The sequence below is a fragment of the Patella vulgata genome, chromosome 1, assembly GCF_932274485.2.
Source record: "Patella vulgata chromosome 1, xgPatVulg1.2, whole genome shotgun sequence".
In the NCBI taxonomy this organism is placed as follows: Eukaryota; Metazoa; Mollusca; class Gastropoda; family Patellidae; genus Patella; species Patella vulgata.
This window is the reverse complement of record NC_065879.2, coordinates 9,083,795-9,099,959: the sequence shown is the minus strand read 5'-3', so window position 1 is coordinate 9,099,959 and position 16,165 is coordinate 9,083,795. Positions and strand designations below refer to the sequence as shown.

General features: G+C 39.4%; 1 protein-coding gene across 3 annotated transcripts in view; it reads left to right on the top strand.

Moving 5' to 3' along the window:
* Window positions 1-16,165, top strand: part of LOC126812215 (uncharacterized) — a 102,996-nt gene that overhangs the window by 69,853 nt on the left and 16,978 nt on the right. The window contains exon 3 of one of the 3 annotated variants that reach the window (XM_050538490.2): window positions 13,559-14,719. In XM_050538490.2, the coding sequence (XP_050394447.1) occupies window positions 13,583-14,719 (1,137 nt within the window). In that variant the 5' untranslated portion in view covers window positions 13,559-13,582. Of the gene's footprint in view, window positions 1-7,096; window positions 14,886-16,165 lie in introns of those variants that run through there. The other 2 variants (XM_050538482.2, XM_050538472.1) reach the window with 2 other exon arrangements.

Genomic DNA, 16,165 nt, shown 5'->3' with positions numbered 1-16,165 from the left:
AATAATACCAAATTATGAAGTCAAAATATCACATCACTAACAAGCTCTTTCTCAATTCAAACATCTTAAAAATACAAGAAGCAAAAGGTTATGTAAATCGCTATCATTGTGAGACTGTGTCCAACCTTGTGTGAGTTCTCCCACTAGATCCCTACGTGCACTCGAATTATTAAAACAAAATTAAACAATCCTCGAAATAACCTGTGTCGAGCCCCACCCCCTTCTCTCTGCCCCCCCCCCCCTTTGTCGGACTTAGAGAACATCATTGAAATAACATTGAACCATATTTAGCCCCATTTCTCTCCACCACCACCACCCCCACCCCCGCCCCCTTTGTCGGACTTGAATTGAAATAAAATTGAACCATATTTAGCCCCAAAATGACATAATTTGTGTCGAGTGGACGTTAAATCCATTTCTCTTCCTCTCTTCGTCGGACCGAGGGAACACTGTCCCATCTAATGTTTTATTTATAAAGGGGGTTGGATGGCCTTATGATACAGCGCGCACGTGCGCGCTCTATCATTGAGTCATTGAGTCAACTGGCATGGTTTCGATTCCCCGGTTGTATGTGACAAGGAGTAGGGTCGCCTGTCCAACCTCGTGGGTTTTCTCCGGGTCCCCCGATTTTCTCCCACTGCTAAAGACCCCTATGCGCAAGCGAATTATTGAAATGAAAAAATAAACCATATGTTAGTCCCGAAATGACCTAGTTTGTGTCGAGTGGACGTTAAACTCTCTCTCTCTCTCTCTTTTATATATAAAGGTATACAACGTTATAGTAGACAGTAGAACCCCTTGTTTCACTATAATCCCATTATTTATCTTGAGGGCTAATCTTGTAACGGAATCGGATCAATTGTTATCCCACTCATTGCTCACAATTAAATATAATTAAATTAACTGATGAAAGGAACAAACAGTAATTAATGTTTACTTTTAAAACTAAAAGTGTCATGTCTTTTCTTTCATGAGCCATAGTATTATATGCCTACGTTTCTTTAATTAATAGCTCACAGTTTGTCTTTGTTTCTGTTGGTAAATCAGCTTGCGGCAACTGAAACGCAAGACAAATATGCAACCGACTAAAAAAACCTCGAAGAAAATTTAATGCCAAATAAGCACGTTATTCAAACAATGGCTCGTGATAATATAAATATTAGAACAAAGAAAGATTAAAACAAACGTAGGCGTATAGGCCCACAAGACATGATGTCATCGCAAAGTGGTTTCAAAATGGTGTCATTTGTTTAAGCATTAGGGTTGCATATTAACATGACAATAAAATATGTCCTACAGCAATTTAAATTTGTTGAACTTGTTTAACCCAGCTTTATGATTACATAAAGTCTATTAAGGTCTGGATAATGATCCATAAAGTATATTAAGGTCTGGATAATGGTCCATTAAATGTTTATAAATGAATGTATATACGAGCATAATAAATGAAATGAAATGGGGTTTAACGTCCTACTGTTCTGCTCCGAACTGGGCTAATGAAGACGGACATACGCCATACAGTGTGCTATGAGGGAAATTTTGCCCGGACAGCGGCACTACGGCCTACTCTTATATCGAATTCCAACTGCCAAGGGATCTTTCACGTGCACGCCAATGTGTACGCGGGACCTCGGTGTTTCGTCCCATCCGAACGACTAGACAGCTGTCCTTGTCAGGCCCTTCTTCCTGCATCACTGACAAGGGAGGAACCACGCCGGAAAATCTGGATGAACTTTCTAGGCCAATGCAGGGATCGAACACCCGACCTCCAGGCTAGCGAGCCAGCGTCTTACCCACTATGTCATGTGATCCCACGAGCATAATAACATTATATATATAGTGCATGTTAAACCATATTGGTCGTGATATCTGGTATAATGTTCTTAAAAAGACATACCGTGATATTACTGGGGATTATGTTCAATGAAGCATGCTGATATATTTTATTACTTATATGTTTCTATATGTTGTCTGTTTCAGTCACGAATCGGTAAGTTTCCCACGTTTAATGTCTAGATCAGTTGAGAGAAGTAAACGTTTTTGTCGTGCGAACCCCACATTAAATTAAATTGTCCGCACTAAAACGAACCGAACTAAATTGGGCATTATTATATCGTATTTGAACTTAAACCCTTTATTCAAAATGTCATTACAATTGGAACGTTTTTGTCGTGCGAACCACACATTAAATTCAATTGTCCACACTGAAACGAACCGAACTAAATTGGGCATGATTATAGATCGTATCCGAACCTAAACCCTTTATTGACGATTTTGGAACGATTTTGTCCGGCGTAATGTTATATTGTCCGGACTACAATGAACCGAACAACATAATTGGGCATAATTATGCATCCTATGTCGAACCTAAACCGTTTAATGATAATTTCATTGAAAAGAGAACGTCTTTGTTGTGCGTAATGTTGGATTGTTTGAACTGTAACAAAACCGGACTGCCTATTGACAGATTCGGTCAAATGACTTAAGGTTCATACCAAATTAATAAAAGCCAGGAACCGCCACCCACCTCGGATTGTTTAACTAATGATAGAGAGTGTCGCGTAAACCAAATCAAGGAAAATTAATCAGAAAGCAATTAATTCGGAAACTAATTGGAAGTGTTTCGTATCAGGTTGTTGTTTTTTTTAACACGTTCCATCTAGATAACAAGTTACATCACGTTAATAATTAAACACATGATATTGACCTTTTTAACGACCTTATAAATTGTTAATCAGGTCAAAAGTGTGTTCCGAATAGTAGGTCAATCGTAATTCTCAGGACAAAGAATTGATTTTTTACACCAAAAATCTGGATAAGATCAAAATGTATAAAAGCGGGAGATTGAATGTGCAGATACAGTATATCGAGTTTTACGTAAACTCATTAAATTTGCAGGTTTCGTTGTCTCTGGTAAACTAGGAATCAATATACATCAATTAAAGTAAAGCTCATTAATGTGTATAAAATCCCCTTGTTCCACGGTACCATCTGGATATTATTTCAATTCCTAATTATCTGAAAAAGGGCAAGAGATAACGGAACGGACTGATTAAAAACATACAGTTTTAGTTTCAACAGATATTTTTACAAGGGCAAAAGTTGCAGAAACTATAACGAAAAGGGTTTTCTCTGATGTATACTTATACATGAATTCACAGTAACGTCTTAACATTAATGAAACCCCTATTTTCCTAATTATCTGAACAAGAGCAAGAAATAACGGAACGGATTGACTAAAAACATACAGTTGTACAGATGATATTACAAGGACGAAAGTTACAGAAACTGACGAAAAGGTTTTCTGTAATATATACTTATACAAGAATTCACAGTAGCGTCTTCGTTGTGGGGTTCTCTAAACATTAATGAAACCCCTCATTTCCTAATTATCTGAAGAAGGGGAAGAGATAACGGAACGGATTTACTAAAACAGATGTTATTACAAGGACAAAGGTTACAGAAACTGACGATGGGGGGTTTCTGTGATATATACTTACACAGGAATTCACAGTAGCGTCTTCGTTGAGGCTCCCTTAACATTAATGAAACCCTATGCCATTGAAATGATCCAATATTACAAGCACAAAACGTCAGAAGAACGATACACGGAGAGAATAATATCTGGAGCAAGAGACATGTAGCAATAAAAACAGATATATATCCTTCTCCTGAATTTTCATATGGTACACAAAATCCTTCAACGTATCACCCACAATTTCCAAATGTTTCCTTGACATCTTTTCACAGTATACTGAATTTACCGTTAAACAACAAAGTACACAGTCTATTTACAGGTACACATTTTAAATGTATTGTGCTTGAAAAAGGATATTACAACCCGAAACGTTATTTCATTTAAAAATCTCTACTGTAAACCAAATCTGTTGTGCTGCTGTTGTGCGGGGATTCCTAAATTTAATTTATCGCGCTTCATTGCGCTTCAATAGATGTAGTGAAATGCTAATAAGAACAACTTTTGTCATTTGCATAATAACGTCACGTAAAGTGCTATAATAATAAACTGAACTCGTAGAATGAATATTAATCTATTTCGGAGAGTGGATATTAGTATATTTCGGAGAGTGGATATTAAGTGCTATAAGAATAAACAGAACGCTATGTGAGAGAGTAAATATTATTGTATTTTAGAGGGTGGAAATGTATTTCAGAAAGTAGATATATATTTCGGAGAGTGTAAATGTATTTCGGAGAGTGGATATATATTTCGGAGAGTGGAAATGTATTTCGGAGAGTGGATATATATTTCGGAGAGTGGAAATGTATTTCGGAGAGTGGAAATATATTTCGGAGAGTGGATATATATTTCGGAGAGTGGAAATGTATTTCGCTGAGTGAGATATATGTCGCAGAGTGGATATATTTCGGAGAGTGGATATACATTTCGTGCTGTGATTTTTAATCTAATTTAGCCACTGTATTAATCGGATAAACGGACTTATTATGGAAGGAAGTAGTAGAAAACAGAATTATATTAAATCCTTAAACAGGACGGAAGTGATCCAGACCTTGTTAAAGTTGTATCGTTTAAAACCATTGCCGGAATGGATGGGGGGGGGGGGCATGAATCTCTACTTTCAAAAGCGATCGCTCAGTGTTGTGCCCTCGAATTAATTTATGAAGTACATCTATGATAATGCACTTGGAGCTAGGAGACTAAAGAATGGTGAAGTAGTGGAACATTGGACATATGTCTCTTGAAAAAGCTCCCGTAAATTTTACTTTTCACAAGATGGACGTGATTTGTGTAGTGGACCAAAATTAATCAACAGAGTAAACTTGAAATGAACACAATCGGATGGTGATTGTAACTATATGACGTTTAAACATATTTATTATCTCTTATAATCATTAATATCGTAATCAAAAGAATAATCCAGCTTCGTTAGCTGTGTTTGTGCAGAAAAGTAGGACGTCAAACCCCATTTCATTTCATACAGAACAGGTCCTTCAATTAAAATAACGTCGCTTTAACAGTCAGGTATAAAGTTAAAATTTCATGACGTTTAGTGGAATTATTCATAATTTTGATACGTATCTACAATTTTGATAGGCACACTAGTGATTTTCTGAGAATATAGGCTACATTATTTCTGGTAGACATCGGTATACCATTCATGTATATCTTATCATCTTACATCAGATTTACTATGTAAGATATTTGATTAGGTAATAACACATACCTATATCAGTGAATCGGGGTCAGGCTAAACACAGTATGACGCCATATTGTCGTACGCATATTCATTGATCATATGTGAGCAATGCCTGTAAGCAATAATCGATAATTTGTCATAGCTTATTAAACTAAGCTGACTTTGTCATTGAGTGATTAGTACATAAAAACATACCTTTAATATCTATATACGTAATACGTCATAAACAGAATTACATATTAAGCACTAGTATATTATTAAACGTATTATGACAAGTAGCTTATCACGTCTCTGTCATATAATAGCTATGAGATGACTTTATTTGGGAATTTCTCATTTACATTTGAAAACAATCATACGTGACTCAGTTGACATACCTCATGGGATATTTCATAATTTTAATACGGAATTTAAAATCAGACACAGGTAACAATAATATAATGACAATACATCTGTGTAATCTATTTACGGGTAATTAAATGACACATACCACAAAGAAGGATTAAGTATAATTAAAAGCCTATTCAAAATGTTCATTCACTGTATTGAAATTGGATACCTTTCTTTCTACAGCCTGTCCAAACTGGTGGGTTTTCTCCGGGTCCTCCGTTTTCCCCCGACTGCTAAAGAACCCCTACGCGCATGCGAATTATTGAAATAAAATTGAACCATGTGTTAGTCCCGAAATGACCTAGTTTGTGTCGAGTGGACGTTAAACCCCATACCCTTCTGTCGACAATTACACTATATTGTTAGTTTTAATGGTTTAATCCAGTGATGTCCTATATGGAAGAAATGTGATGTAAGCGAGAACAAATCTGATTTTATGTCCGCGTTAGCACAATAAACGATCAAAAGATAAGCTTCGAGATTTTAAAGGCGTTAACCTTTTTTGTACGCACTCAATAATATTAAAATTCGACATTTTCCTTATCTGAAAAAAAAAATAAAAATCAGTTTAAAGAACAGTAGAAAAATCACATAAAAGTAAACCACAAGTAAACTAAAGTTTGTTTTTTTTCTCAAGGAAAATTTCTATTTAATGAAAGGCATTAGGCAAGAAAGCAATAATACTCGCTTTTATCGGTATAACTAACCAATTGTATTTAATTGATCGTGTCTTTATGTTGGCCATTTTGATTATTTTCCTAACAACAACAAAAAGCACACTGTGTTGTTTTATATTGAATCTTGATAACTTAAAGATAACACTTTTTAGGGAAAATTACTTCTAGTTGAATCAGTTAGAATTCATACGGCCTTTTGTTGCAATAACTGAAGAATTAATCAATAGGAAAATAGATTTCTCATTAGCTCGATTGTACAGCAGACGTCAAACCACCCACCGTGCGAAGAGCGTTATAACACCGACAACAAGTAGCAGTCACTTCCAGAGTAGCCGATGGAATTCAAAAGTTAGACCGCCCTATACCGGAGTTTGCCGTCTTCCACATTTTTATTCTCAAGAGTAAATAGACACTAATAGTATTTGGTCTGGACCTAATTGTGATCCCGTAGACGTCGAACTTAATATTCTACCAAAAAAAGCCAGACTGTCCATTTATTATCAAGGAAGTCGAGAATTCAAGACGTTATCAGTAAAGTGCTTGTCCCGTGTTGAAATTTGAATAGCTACAAACCGAGTGAAAGATTTGTAATCGGTAAACAGTGAGCTTGTTTGTTCGTCGTTCTCGCCTGCTGTTCATCAAATCGAGGAAGTGTCGTCTGCTAGAGTCGATGTGTGAAGATCGAAAATAATCCCGAGATTGACTTTAGTTTTCCAGGCGAAGGGACGCTTGATGTTGAATACCTTGCCAAGTGTCTTTCACCAAAGTTATAGTAGGGGCCGGTAATTGAGCGTAACGGGCTATTGTTAGTCGCCTGTGTCATCACTGTGAGTTATTTCGTAAACACACAGGTCACGCCCTGGTGGGAGTCATGTGACAAGCAGTGAACGTGTGATTGGTTAACGGAAGACTTGGGAATGTGGTGTTCTAATTCTTACTTGGCTTACCTGTGACAGTAGGGCGACGGATATATACGTGTTCTAATGGATTTAAACCCAACTTCTACGGCATAAATATAATCGATTTTAGACAGTGATCATGTGTGCCTTAACGAGGAATATAGCAGTTGTGTGTTGATAGTTAAAATGGCGTAATTTGTGGTGAGATATAGGTGTCGCGAGAGCTCAGGTGTGACGAGAAATTCGAGGTGGAAATATGGATGACTGGATACCAAGAAATGCAGGTAACACTGTCGCGGGAGGGGATGGAGCTTTTGAAAGATTCATCACTGCTGCTGTGGCTGCCATTATTACCATCATGTTTTCGTGGCGGTTATTGGCGGAACAAAGCGAAGGAGGGGAAGAGGGAGGGGCCGTCGGGGGAATGCGTATAGAGGACGCTACGGTTCAGGTAAGAGGGGAGCTCGAGAAAGAGTTATCGCGATATAAACAACAACAACAAATGGCAGCTACAACATCCGCTAATCGGGAAATCCCCAAACTAAGTGTAGGAAAGGGTGAGGGGGTGTCCGAGGGGAAATCGAGGGACTTAGAGGGGGTCGCGATGAGTGAGGAGGAGCCGAAAATTCAAGATATATCGTTAGACGAATTCCGTATTAATAATTTACTGTCACTAGAGGCACTAAAGAAATGGCCATCCATGGAAACAAATGACGTAGATTCAGGTTTTGACAGCAATAGATGGGTGGCCCAAGAGGCGGAATCAAGCCCTATCCACAATAACAATAGTAAAGATGGACAAGTTAATTCAGCATTCAAGGATTTTATGGACGAGGAATTTCATGCATTCAACGAGTTCGACCCGTTCGGTAATAGTGATCCATTTGATGACAATATCGAACCGAGGGTTTTGGATTCGGACGAGGAAATGTATTGTTGTAACATGTTGGAAACCATCATGGAGGAAGATTCGGATGAAATACCGAGTAGTGGAAGTGACACCGAGTCGCTGAAACGTTTTGATCATAGACGGTTCCGAAAGGAGGAGTTACAGAGCGATAGTGACATCGACTCTTTAAAACATGACACATCAGAAAACGAAACTGGATCTTTAAAACGATATGTGACAAGAAAATTAGAAAGTGACGAATTATTAGAAGCTGTCGTCCCCGAACAGACGACAAATGAAATAAGTGATTCAGACGAAGATGATGAAGAAGAATCGGGTTCATCAACCTCCCACGTGACTTTGTTTACACGTGAAACAATAAGCATTACGGATTCGGATGGAAACTTGGAGCGAACAAACGTTGTGCATAAAGTAAACATTCCAGTGACAGGCGATTGTACTCTTCAACAGTTAATGTCACGAGTACCACAATATCCCATTGAACAGTCAGAAGAGACAAATTCATCTGGAAGTGATGAATCTATTGTCACTGTGCTTACCCGGCAGAATTCTACGTCGACAATAGATTCTACCGGAAGTCCAAAAATGATCGAAAACGTGACTGGTATGTCGTCTGCTTTTCCGGCGTTTGCACCTGGTAACCATAGTGATGAGTATCGATCAGACGACAATAGCAGCACGCGCCAACCAGATGCCGGTAAACATGCGTCAATAACAGACAAGTCACCATTTTATAACACTAATGTGACGAAGCCACAAGTTGTACGTATACCACCCAGTTCATCGTGGTCTCTGGGAGTAAACGATACAAGCGGTAAGAGTAGTAGTAGTAAAACACCCGAGGAAAATGGAGTAAAACTAACAGGAAATGCCAGTGCAAGTGTTACACCTGTAACAGGTAACGAAGTGCCTGGAATACATAGTAACGGTAAACAAGCCTCGGAGAATAAAAGTGATCAAGGTTCCATAAGCGTTGAACCGGCAACTCTCCATGACTCACAGCATGGTGATTACGACACTTCGTATAAACAAAGAATAAGTGAACTTTTTAACAGGCATAATACAGCACTAACTAGTGCATTGCAAAATAAACCGTTAGTTGCTCAGCAAATAGGAGAATTACCCAATGTTAATGACAATGTTGTTAAAAGCCTCGTAAACACTACATTGTCCCGAGATAATCGTGTTCATAGTGCGACAGGGGACATAGACAATTCAGGTCATGTTCAAACCAGCGAGTCAAATGTGATAGACAATAATTCCGAACAGGATAAACATGTTAATAGTGAATATGTAGTGACGAATTCAGGCAGTTTTCAGACAAACAATAAGGAAGATGATACAAATAACTCAAACAGATCTCTTCAAGAAACTTCTGATCGTGTGAAATACGTCGATGCTTATGAATCTACAGCAGTTAAGAATTCTCCCCAAAGTTTCACTTTCACGACCTGCAAATCCCAGTTTGTAGATTATCATCAAAAAAACTACACCCAAGATCGTGACCCAGATGATATCCAAACAATTGAAGATAATCTGGAACAGGTAGCACCAATTCCAGTGCCACGTAAAAGATTATCTATTGGTTCGAAAGTGGACAGTGAGCCGGATTGTGAACCGGTTGCGAAGCTAAAGAAAGGTGAAGAATCTCCGAACAACCGACCAAACCAATTGAAGTTGATCAAACCTATAGAAACAGATCTTGATTTTGTAAATGATCATGATTTTAATTCACAGTTAAAACAAAATAGATACTTAAAGCGCTCGGATACCATCGGGACGGAAATTACGGTAGACAGAAGTTTTGATGATGACGATGTCGAGAACATTGCCTGTTTGGAAGAAGTAATCGGTTCCATTCATTCTGACAGTTCTCCAAAACCTAAATTAGAAATCGACATAGATAACAGATTTGACTCACCCGGTACTGCAAAGAAAGCAAGACTTGAGACAAATATCGACCACGTATTTGAGGATAACAACAACTCCCATGATAACAAAAACGGAAACGAAGAAGAAGATAATGATAGTTGGGGTGAAGAACTGGTAGAGGTCTATGACGAGACAACTGGTCGCTGGATCCTGCAAGCCCCAGACGGGGCCCCCAAGGAGTACCTAAACGACGTACCCGGAGTTGGAGAATCTGAACGTGAGATATTTCTTAGACGATGTATTCGGCAATCTAATGACGATGAAGAACCTGTTGACTTTCTAGATTTTTCTCGTGGTGTTGAAGAAAGTCCCCCAGATGGCGGAAGTCCAGTACGCACATCTTCTCCATTAACTGTGATCAATGATCGTCCGAAAACATCGTTTAGGATTCTCTCACCTACAAGCACAAACATCGAACCAGTTCTCAAGGAAGCTAGCGAAAAGTTAACAAGGCGTGCATCGGTAGAAGATAGCCCGGTTGTAAAAATAACTGCCCAGAAACCAACAGTCCTTAAAGACAAGCAGAACGTTAAAAACAGCATTACTACACCAGGAGAAAGCAGCCCAGTAAGACCGAAACAACAAACCGTCACAAGGCGACAGAAAAGTCGTGAGACTACATTCGGCCCAGAACCAAATTTATCAAGTAAAGAAACAACATTTGGCCCAGAACCACCACAGTCTTCAATAAAAGAAACCACTTTTGGCGCAGAATCCGAAGAGCCGAAACCAAAAGCAAAGGAGACAACCTTTTCACCATCAAGTGTGAAAAAACAGTCTATCGGAGAAGCGCTGAAACCAAAAGTTAAGGAGACAACATTTTCGTCACCTACTGAGAAAAGACAATCTAACGGAGACAGCGCCATAAACGAACAGTTTCGCCAAAAGGGCAAGGACAATTCAAAACGAATAAAATCAGAACAGAGCCATTCTGTTAAATTCCAAGAGGTTAAATCAAACGAACACAAAGGAAAATTCCACGAAAGAGTAAAACCAAAGAATCTTGAATTAGACGTAAAAACCCATACTACAATCGAAAGAGATAACCCATTCCGGATCAACACCCCTGATAGACAGAAAAACGCTAATTTTAATATCCAAGTAAACAATTCACCAGAAAACGTTAACATATCTTCCAAATCCAAAGAAATTAAAGAAACGTTAATTGATGACCCAAGCCCTATATCAACAGAAAGTAAGGAAACGAATATAGATGATCCGTTACCATCCATTGATACAGACAATCCTTTCCGAGTGGAATCTCCACAAGAACACATCGAAAGCACGTACCAAATACCAGAATCTGGACCCTCATTAATAATTGATAAGGGGCCATTTGTTAAAATCAAGGTAAAAGAGACAGTGATCGATGATCCTGCACCAAGCCTCCCAAAGGAAACCGTGATTGACGAACCAGCGCCACCATTATCAAACCAACCAACAAAGTTAAAAGCGGCTGACCATAGAAGCCCAACCATCGAATACAGGTCATCATTCCAAACATTATCTTCATCGTCAAGCAAGGAAACTCTCATCGATGACCCCAGTCCAGTGATCCAGCTTCCTCGAAAGCAGGTCCAGGAAACATCCATTGATGAACCTAGACCTACTAATGTTAATAAAAATACACCAGTTAGAAAATCAAACAGCAGGGAAACGATAATAGACGAACCCAGTCCAGTAATAAAACTCCCTTCTAAAAGCAACCAAAGAATTGAAGAAGCGCGTATTGGCGCACCTGCAGTCTTCGTACAATCCAGCCCGATAGTGACTTCGCCAACTATCAAAAGTCCAACGATCAAGTTACCCCCTGCAAAAGTTTCACTATCTAAAAATTTATCAAAAAGTAAGGAAACTCTTATTGACGACCCATCTCCGAATCTTGAAAAGCATTCAACCGTCCAGATACGAGCAATTAAAGAGACCTTAATTGACGATCCTGCGCCATCAATTGAGGCTGGACCAGTATTGAAACCTCCAACCAAACATCAACAGACGTCCGCAGCTGCGTTGACACCGCACCAGAATTATAAGGAAACTTCGATTAATGATCCTTTACCAAATATACCGACACCGCATTCCTGGGCAACCTCAATTGATGCACCTTCGATTAAATTAGAAACGAGTCCATCAGTTAAGCCCCCACCAAAAGAAACATCAATTGATGAACCAAGTCAATCATTTCAATCTACTATTTATAGCCCAAGTATTACTCTTCCACAAAGGCCTGCCAAAAAGGAAGCCCCGGGAAAGGTCACCGAAGGTGCGATTGATTGGCAAGGAGTTCAGCTTCCATCTAAAGTAAAAGAGACTCTGATAGACGAACCAGCGGCTGTAATACAAACTAGCCCCATCGTCAAACCACCTCCCAAAGAAACGTCTATAGACGATGATCCCATAATCAGTAAAGTTGTAGATACTTCCACTAATTTATCTGTTCAATCTTCGCAGATAACAGAGACCCTAATAGATCCACCAGATAACGAATTACAAGTAACAACAGGTAGACCGAACAAATCTTCGGAAGTTCCTCGGCGTCCTATTGAAACTTCCATTGACGAGCCAGGAGTAAACGTTGAAACTAGCCCAGCTGCTAACGGAACACAAAATTGGGAAACCACTACAGATGATACATCTCTTGATTCTAACTCTATAGACGCACATCCTCAGGACAGTTTAATAGCTGAGAGTCCGCGTTCCTCGGTTACAAGTTTCTCAACGTCGGTATCCAGTGTTGATCAAGGACTTACTATCGATACTAGATCGAGAATAAAATTAAAACCGAATCCTGTTGACCAAAATTTTATATCTGGTGATTTAGCTAGCCCAAACAGCCATCCATCTGATATTGATGATCATAATGTAACCGGACCCACATCTCCAGAGATAACGTCCAGTGAAGATTGGAACAATAGCTACGATTCGTACGATTTAACATCACAGTCGCAAGCAGACGATAGCGCCGCTGATAGTTCACTTAGCGAAGCACAAAAGAAACCTCGATCACTACGTCAAATTAAACGAAAGATAGCCCAGCACCGTGCTTATAAATCCGCCCTTCAGTCGGGAGTTCCTCTAACATCTGCCCAACTTAGTGCTCATACAAACAGGGAAGACATTATCGCATCAAGACTCAGATTTCTCAGTGAGGGGAATTTATCAAAAAGTGAACAACAAGAGCATCAGAAAAAGTTATTTGATGACTACAAAAAACATTTATTATCCCCATTACCTAAAATAGGAACGTTCCAACCTAATAAGAGGTACCGTAGTAAATCGTCATTTAGTAGTGTAGAAAAACTTCAACATATCACTGACCTTTATGCCTCGAGAATCGACTCGGACGAGTCATTTACTAAACCGCATGTACACGAACTTCATAAAAACTGCATTTTATCGCCGGAAGGTCGTCGCGAAATACACGATAAAACACTCTCTATCGAAAATCTCAACCTTCAACTTCGTCAGTTCGGCTCGGCGACGTCCCTTCAAGATACTGATCTAGACACGTGGAAAACTTCTGGAGAGTCTGGTTTTCCAGAGACTGATCTGGACTTTTCTTTATATTTACAGCAGCCAAGTGACAGGGCGGTCAGTATGACGGATCTTAGGTCAGAGCGGATACCCCGCAAGTCGGGAAACAGGCGGTTTGCGGATCGACACCTCGCACCAAAATCTAAAAGTTTACAGACTCTGGAAACAAACATCGATGATGAAGATGATGACGTATTTCCAGACACGATTTCCCGAACTCCTTCGGTACACGAATTACGGGTAACAAAATCTCTATCTAAATTAAATGTTCCCGATTGGTATAAACATTCTAATTTAACTAAGAGCGCTAGCACTATCTTGCGGAGAGATTCTACATCGACCATGTCGTCGTTTGGGTACTCCGCCTTTTCACCCAGTATTATCTCCTCGCCCTGCCCCTCGGTAACATCACAATCTGGGAATGTCGTCATTAAAACTCGCGTAACTCCATCATCTAGCTCAAGAATATTCCGTAAATACACACCAGCTACTGCTGCTCAAGAAGAGTATAGACGCTCAGTACTGAACAATAAGTCCAAATCCACACCGAACGTTCGATTACCGAGTGAAAAATATAGAGAAAAAGAGAAACCCAAAGGATTAATGCCTGTTCCCATATTATCTTTTAAACAATTAAGGGCCATGTTCGAGGCGAAAGCTGCAAATGCTAAAGCCGAGACAAAAGACACTGAAAAACCAAAATCTCCCGAGCTAGGTAAAAAAGAACAATTAGTGATACCCACAGTGACTTTTTCTGATGACGAATCTGCCCCCGAAAGTCCCAAAAATAGCGAATCGTCATCTCCCTGCCCCACCTCACCCGTCTCTCCGAGTTCTCCTACACGTCCAGGCCCTCCTGAAATTCAGACCGCAACCGTAAAAGCTCCGCCAGAAAGACGGTTACCGAAACCTATTTTAAAAATCAGTGAACATTTCGCCCGCGTAACTAAGTCTAAAACTGTGTCAGAGCCCCCTCGTGTTAAAACGCCTGAACCAAAAGAGACAATTATACCCGCATCCAACATTGAAGTTGAGGCCACGATAAATATTCCGGAAAGTGCCGTAATAAAACGACCAGTAACGGAGATAACCGAAGTTCAACGAGTACCAGATACAAACAGCCGACCTGAACCAAAACCACGTTCTTTCGACTCCACCACTCGCACACCTGGGCCTAATCCACCACCGCCATCTGTCAATGTAAGTAATTCTAATGACAAAACGCCCTCTAGTGTCAATAATGATAAACCTGCTGCTATCAGGTTAGGTAACTCCAACAATCAGAGCCATAAAATTCAACCCGTTCCCTCTACATCTTTATTTGCACGAGCTAAAGCATCTTTTACTTCCGGTCGCAGTGTAAAAGGTGAGTATTTATCTATCTCTATTTCGCATGTCCTGTGGAAGAAAACAGGTGACTATTAAATTGGATTCACCAACCCATCTGTCTGTCCGTCATAGTTTTTGAGACACAATAGCACTGCTTGTATTTGAGCTAGAGTGTTTAAACTTGGTGTAGTTGTTAATTATGTGAATTCTCAGATGATGGGAACATTTGCTGTAAATTGAAATTGATTAAACAAACCAATAGTGACACGGAGTTCCCCTACTCAGTACCCAAAATAAATCGATGACACCGATGAAAATAGTTTATCATTCTGATAAACCTAAGCAGAAAATGCTCATTATCGAACATAGTCAAGGTACATGTATTGATGCAATGAAACTATAATGCACATTAAGTTGGGCTAGAATGTACAACCTTGGTGTATATTAGGGGAATGTCCAGACGTGTTGAGTATTTCCTGCTTAGAATAAGCACGGTTTTGAACACAATAACTTTGCTTACCTAAGCAGAGATAAGCAATTAAATTGGTCTAGACACTGTAGCACAATAACTCTTCCTCTACTGAAACTTGGCAATGGGTACAGTTTCATTGTATCCATCCATAATAAAAGTTCGATAACGAACATTTTCTGCTTAGGTTATGGAGAATACTAAACGGTTTGATATTTCTTATGAAGATTTTCCCCAGGAATTTGATCGCCCCGATAGACGTGGAACAGGGACAACTGGCAGGGGCGGTTGGTGGGGGGGGGGGGGGTAAAACATTTTCACAAATATTTTACTTATTCTCCTACTATTTGGTAGATTTCAATAAGATTCAGTAAGTGTGCTGTTTAAGGGGAAGGGATAAACGGGTGGGGTTTGGAGATGTATATTCAGATTTATTCATATCGAAGTGAGACATCTTAAACAGGAAAATTCACAAAATCCCAACTTTATTCTCAAAACAACGCGTACTTGGTGTATTTCAACCAGAGTATGTTGGTATGTGTCCATAAATTGTGGTCTTGTCAAGTCCCCCCCCCGCTCCACACACACACACATACACCCCCCCCCCCCCCCCTGTAAGATTATATTGAAATTGAATTATATGACAAATAGTATAGATTATATTTGTTTTATATGAATACATATAAATTAAATAGAAAAACACTATCAGAATGCCCAATGGTTAGTAATGTATGTCAAATAACAAATTAAACAAATTAAGGGGCCCCAACTAACTATTGTGGGCCCTGACGCAAGTGCTATGGCGCGAGACAGGATAACGTCAACGGCGAAATTTTCACACTATTTTC